Source organism: Serinus canaria, chromosome 2 (genome assembly GCF_022539315.1).
Source record: "Serinus canaria isolate serCan28SL12 chromosome 2, serCan2020, whole genome shotgun sequence".
NCBI lineage: Eukaryota > Metazoa > Chordata > Aves > Passeriformes > Fringillidae > Serinus > Serinus canaria.
The window spans coordinates 125,339,660-125,345,659 of NC_066315.1; the positions used below are offsets into that span (position 1 = coordinate 125,339,660).

Below are 6,000 nucleotides of genomic sequence, written 5' to 3' on the forward strand. Positions count from 1 at the left end.
AAGTCTGTGCATACTAAAGGTTTTTGCATGATATTTTGTTATAAAGGTTGTTTTCTTTGTTTCAGGCTCCCTCCTAATAGAATAAGTACATAAATTAGTGCATTAATTAGTATACTAACCATTTACCAGATATTATGTACTTCTCTTTCTTCTTTATTTTTTAGACAATATCTCCTTGCAGGCAGGAAATGTCTTAATCCTTAATTCATTAATGTGCCTCCATTTTAGCAGTGTTTTGAAGAGTGTAGGCTGATGGTGATGCAACCTGAATGTTGCACTGATGTATGAAATTATTCTCTCCAAACAAGTAATCCTTGTCTCCAGTGAAAACTAAATAGATCTGTTTTACTAGAGCACTTTGCCAAGTAAATATCAGTCTGCACAGAACTAACCTGTCAATATTCAGGAGTTTTCTTCTTTCAAAACATTATTTCATTGACACAAGAATACTGAAGTGTAAAAGCATGAACAATGCCTGTAGATCTGCAGTATATAAAGGTTATTGAACACAGACATTTTTGCCATTTTTTAAGACATTATTACTGCCATTGGATGACAGTCTGCATATGCCCACTTAAAATTAACTTTGTAATAGAGGGGTTTCGACTTTTTCAATAGGCAGGAAGGTTTAATAGCTCAGGCTGATACTAAAGAATCTCTGTCACTTCCATAATTATGTGGTGAAGCCATAAATTGTTGCCATTTTGTCTTGTAAAGTTTTGATTATGTCGAGCTGGAAAAAACAAAAATTGTTTTTGGAAATTATTGGGGAAAGATAAAAATTCAAAGGCAATGAGAGAAAAAGTACTTATTGTTTTGCTCTTATTTAAAATGTTTCATTAATTAAATAGAAAAGAATGAATTAACTTTTAAGGTGAAGAAATACTATATAGAAATATAGACTGTGGACTAACATGACATACTTTATTTTTCCAAGAGGATTTACATTATCAAAACCAAGCTGAAAAAAGGGCTTCTTTAAAAAGCTACTAAATTACTTTGTCTTTCCAGTGTTTATCAGGAAGCAGGCTGATATATACCTGCATGACATTCTAATATTCAGAAAGGACACACTGACATTTCCTGCCAGAAGGAAACAGGATGCATAAAATATATCATCATATGTAAAGCAGCAGTGCCTGTATCTCTAATTCTCCATTTGCAATGTTGATCACGACCTCTCATAAGCCTGTACTATTTCAGGTGAGCCCTAGTCAGAAAGCAGCTTTCAAAAGGAGACAATTATATTTTCTTCATAAAGAAGAGATGGTAGGATGGAGGAGAATGAAAACATTTATTTCATTTTTCTAAAAAAAGATTGATACCATATTCAGTAAGTATATTTGAAATTCTAACCTCTGGTTTTTGCTTACATAAATACCTTCTGAACAAAAAGATAGTATTAATGAGTCTATAATAGACAAGAAAAACCATACCTGGCCTGTTGATGCCTTTGGTGGTGGAGGGGCACCTTCATTCTTGCAATCTGCTATCTCAGGTGCTAATTTTGGTCTAGAAAATACTGATTTTAGTTTTCTAAACATCTTGCCTCTTCAGCTCCCCTGAAGCCTCTATGACTCTTTTACCATGAACAGGTTTATAGCACATGTTTTCTTGCCATCAGTAATCAAGCCAATTAGACAGTTAATCAGGTTTAGGTCTGATTAGTGCCTTAGAGAAATTTCTTGCACAGTCTATTTCAGTGACATTTTTTTGGTCAACATTAGCACTTTTTCTTTTTATCTTGTAGAATAAGTTATTTGTAAATTATTTTTAGTCTTAACAGTTACACTTATCATGCAAAAAGTCAGAGGAGAGAGATTTTAATTTTTTTTTTAGAATTAACCGGTGTAAAATCTTTTATGTATTTAATATTAAGCATTTCAGTGGATTGAATTGAAAGTTACCAATTCAGGTAACTTTAAACAACAGCCACATCCAAACCACATTTGAATACTGAGCCTTTTTGAGACTAACCATTTTCTCATTAAAAAAAAATCTTAATTTCTAAAATCTTTTAGAACAAGTAGTTTTATTCCTTGTCTATTAAAAATGGTTAAGTTCTGCATAAAAAACCATAATGCAATGAAAATATGTAGCATTCATATGTAATCTCTCATAAGGAAATATGTATCTCAAGAATTTCTGCAAAATTATGCCTAGTCATCTTTTTAAAAATGTAAAACAATATGTTTAAATGTTTTTTGTAAATATAGTGTTTATGCCAGTATAAAATTTATAATAACAAGGCACGAAAAAGGGGTGTAGCAAACATTAAAAGGGAAGGGCCATTGGGAATATGTGCATATTATGGATGTCCACTGTTAATGAATGTTATATTTGCTTAGTCTGAGACTAATTAAAAAAATGTTTGGAACCCCTTCATGTGATCTGATTTTGTAAAGAATAAGCAGATTACACTAAACCTTGTATTTTGATACTAATAGAGGTACAAATTCATGTCTGACTCTGATAAAATGACTGATCTGCTTCAATGTATCTATTTTGTTCTATGGGAAATGGCTATTTAGGTATTTTTACCACATTTTGAACATACTAAAAGCACTGTGATGCACTGTTAAGTAAGAAGATTAAGAGTGCAGCAGAAAAGAAGATAGACTCTGTGCAGTTAGCTTCTTAGCTGCATTGGCTTTGGCCAGGGCTTACTAGGTGCTGTATTTATGGCAAACACCAGAGGGTACAGAGATTTCAAGCCTCTCTCCTATATTCTCTAGCTACAGGATGACTATATCCTGTATCAATTATTGATTTACCTCCTATCTCTTTTTTTGTTTTCTTTGAGGAAATATTTGTCTTCCAGTAAAAAGACTTTTCAAATTTTTCATAAGATTCTTATTCAAAGAATTTTATTTTTTAATCTTAAAGAGTGCAATACTTAAATAATAAGAATGTGCAAAGGGAAGCATGACTTCTTTTTCTGAATAATTAGGAGAGTAGTTAACAGGAAGAGATTCCTTTTTTTCAGGACTATTTTTTGAACTGGTTTGGTTTTTATTGGTCTTTTATTGCCTGGAACTTGTAATAAAATGTTTGAAAGCACTGTAAGCACAGATTTAGCTCCCAGTGTAGTTAATAGGCACAGACTGAACTCCAGGGACTGATTTTCATTCCTCCAAAGGTAGTGTCAGACGCTCCATTTGTTTGAATGTACAGATCAATAGATATCACTTGGAATATTTATTTTGTATTAAGTCATGTGTAACATTTGAAAAATATCATTGCCTGGGTTCCACTTCTGTTCAGATATTCTCCAGATGCAAAATGTAGTGTGCAGATGTTTTTCAGAGGTATCTTTCTTCAGTTTATCTTTGTGATTTAAGGATCTTGACAGCTGGGAGTAGCACATCTTTCTTTAGAGCTCTGTAATAGTAGTCAGACAAAAGCTGAATCTAGCTCTTTTCATAATTTTTGCCTCTTCATAGTGTAACATTTGAAAATTTTTCACTATTTTTGTGGATTAATGAAAATTATAACAGTAATTTTTCCATCTTCCTTAATGCTGGGTTTTTTGTTAAAAAAAACCCAGCATCTATTTATCTTTTCCTCAGATTAAAATTGGTTTTGGAGCTCAGATTATTCATATCTACTTCTTGTCTTCTTTTTTAAATGGAGGTGATTATATCTTCTAACTAACTCTACCTTAATAAAGAAAATTAATTCATGCTTTCAATGGAAATCTATTTCCTTAGGAATATTATCACAGTCATGGCTAGATGCATGCACTAAAACTTTAGTATTAAGTGAGGTATCTGAAGAAATTACAAAGATTTCTCACATGATGATTCCTTCACCATTTTAATATATCTAATTTTGCATTGATTCATAAAGCTTTTCATATGTTGCAGTTTATATGTTGCCACAAGTCTTCTGCATCCGAAGTTTGAGGCAGTAATAAGTCTTATGGTCTGGAGGAATCTGAAAATTTGTTGAAATCTTGATTGTTTGAACTTCAAGGAATGCAGACTTTCCTTTTAAATTCAGTTTTATTTGTAAAATCTGATCATAGGATTTATTCAGCTTGCAACAAAAAAGAGATTGGAGCAGTTCTTTGGCAATATGCTGAAAAGAGACAAAATGTTGTTATTTCCTATTCCTTTTCACAGTCCACTGTATAAAATGGCTTAGTTAAGTTGAGAGCCATCTCCTAAAGGCTCATTTTCTAGAGCTTGCACCAGATCCTGGCTAGCTTTGAGTATGATCACAGAACCATGCTGTGATGTGATGTGTGGGTTGTAGGAGGTGACAAAATGGACTGTCAGCCAGCCAAAGTTATAATGGCTGATGCCACTTTTTGCTAGTGACCTCTTTTGATGAAAGTGACATTTGAGTTAAAGGAGTGGGATTTAAGACAGAGGAAAAATGCAAACCACTTTAGGTTTAGGTATGACATTCATCTGCAGGCATAATAAAAGCTGAGGAAAGGTTCTTGTCTATTAGTAGAAGGTACACTTCCCCTAGCATGTCTGGCTTTTTTTCTTATTTTTTTCCCTACCTTTCTGGCATTTCTTTTTTTCCCTCAGTGCAAAAAAACCATAAAAACAAAAAAAAACAAAAAAACACCAACCAAAAAAACCCCAAAACAACCCAGGCACCATAAATAGATGTTTATGTCTGTATTTCTTACATGTCCTTATGGGCAGAATTTCTTTAGTAACATCATTGTCACTGCCTAAAATGTGACTCATCACATGAGAAAGCTTTATCTGCTAAGCTAGAGCTCAAAAGCATCTCACTTAAATAAGTATTCAACATTAGTCTCTGAACCTAGAGCCAAAAAGGAGCAGACCCTCTAGAAAGGTAGCTGCAAAAACTACTTGGAGGATTCTCAGCCTGGGCTACATCACTGAAAGAATGAAGTGTCCTGCAGCCCCTCCACAAAGACCACATAATCTCAATCCAACAAGTTAGGGACTCCTCAAGTACCTTCATGGGTGCACAGTACATGTTTGGGATGTGAAAGGGGCCACTCTCGTGTCAGAAGCAAACAAAACCTAAAAAAGAGTGGTCTCATGCCACATTCAGCCATTTTGTAACCTTATACTGCTGAGGTCATGGTCCCCTTCCTTTTCTTATTTTTCATCTCCATGAAAAACAATAGATTGCTATAAAAGGAAATGAATTTTCTGTCAACATTTAGATGGAAAATTGCCTGTATGTAGTCTGCTGGAGCACTTCAAGGGAAACTAAAATAATTCAAAATATGAAGTTCAGGTACTAGAGTTTTTAAAAATATGCTTGTGCTGGTTAAAAACCCAGTGGGAACTTCAGACCCACTCAAGCTGCTCCCCTTTCCTCCCATCCAATAGCGGATGAAACACTTTGAGAGAATAGAAGATGGAAGGACAATTTGCTAATAAATTGCAATAACCACAACAATATGAATAAAGGAGTGTACAAAAGAGAGTGTTTTACCCACACAAGGGTATTTACCACCAAACAAAAAAAAAAAAAAACCACCTGCCGAAGACAGTGCCTGGTGTGGTTTTCCCAAAGGCAAAACCAAAGACTGGCCTCTGCTGAAACCATGCCATGATGTTATAGGTACAGAATTAAACAGTGCTAGGAACTGTACAAGAAACCCTTGTCTCAAACAACAACATGAGATGAATGATGTCTCAAACATCATTCTGTACTGGTAATTTTTTTGGTGAGTACATACTGCACCTGTTTACAGTAGGGAAGTTGACAAGGGCTCTTTTGCTGAATGTCTTCAGCAGGAAGCCCCAGGAGGAAAACAGGGAGGGGACACAACCTTTTCCTTTGAAAGGTCTGACTCCTGGACTGGAGCCTTCATTTCAGTGTGGAGCTGCACGGACTGGCTTTGCACCAAATTTAGAAACTTTTACTGAAAACTACTGGACAACTAGTTTTTTTTCTGCCTGAAGGGTATTTACCTCAAGAGTTAGAAAACTGAGTCACTTTGGAAAAATTATTTTCCCTCAAATGCTAGTAGGAGCAGTAAGATCTCTGAACTGTGCA

The 6,000-nt window shown here is 34.6% G+C and overlaps 1 protein-coding gene across 1 annotated transcript in view; it reads right to left on the reverse strand.

Annotated features, from left to right (window-relative positions):
- The window catches only part of CNGB3 (cyclic nucleotide gated channel subunit beta 3), a 60,374-nt gene extending 58,830 nt beyond the window's left edge, over nucleotides 1-1,544 (reverse strand). The window contains 1 exon segment of the mRNA XM_050971236.1: nucleotides 1,437-1,544. Coding sequence (XP_050827193.1) covers nucleotides 1,437-1,544 — 108 coding nt within the window.
- Nucleotides 1,545-6,000: the final 4,456 nt, after the last annotated feature.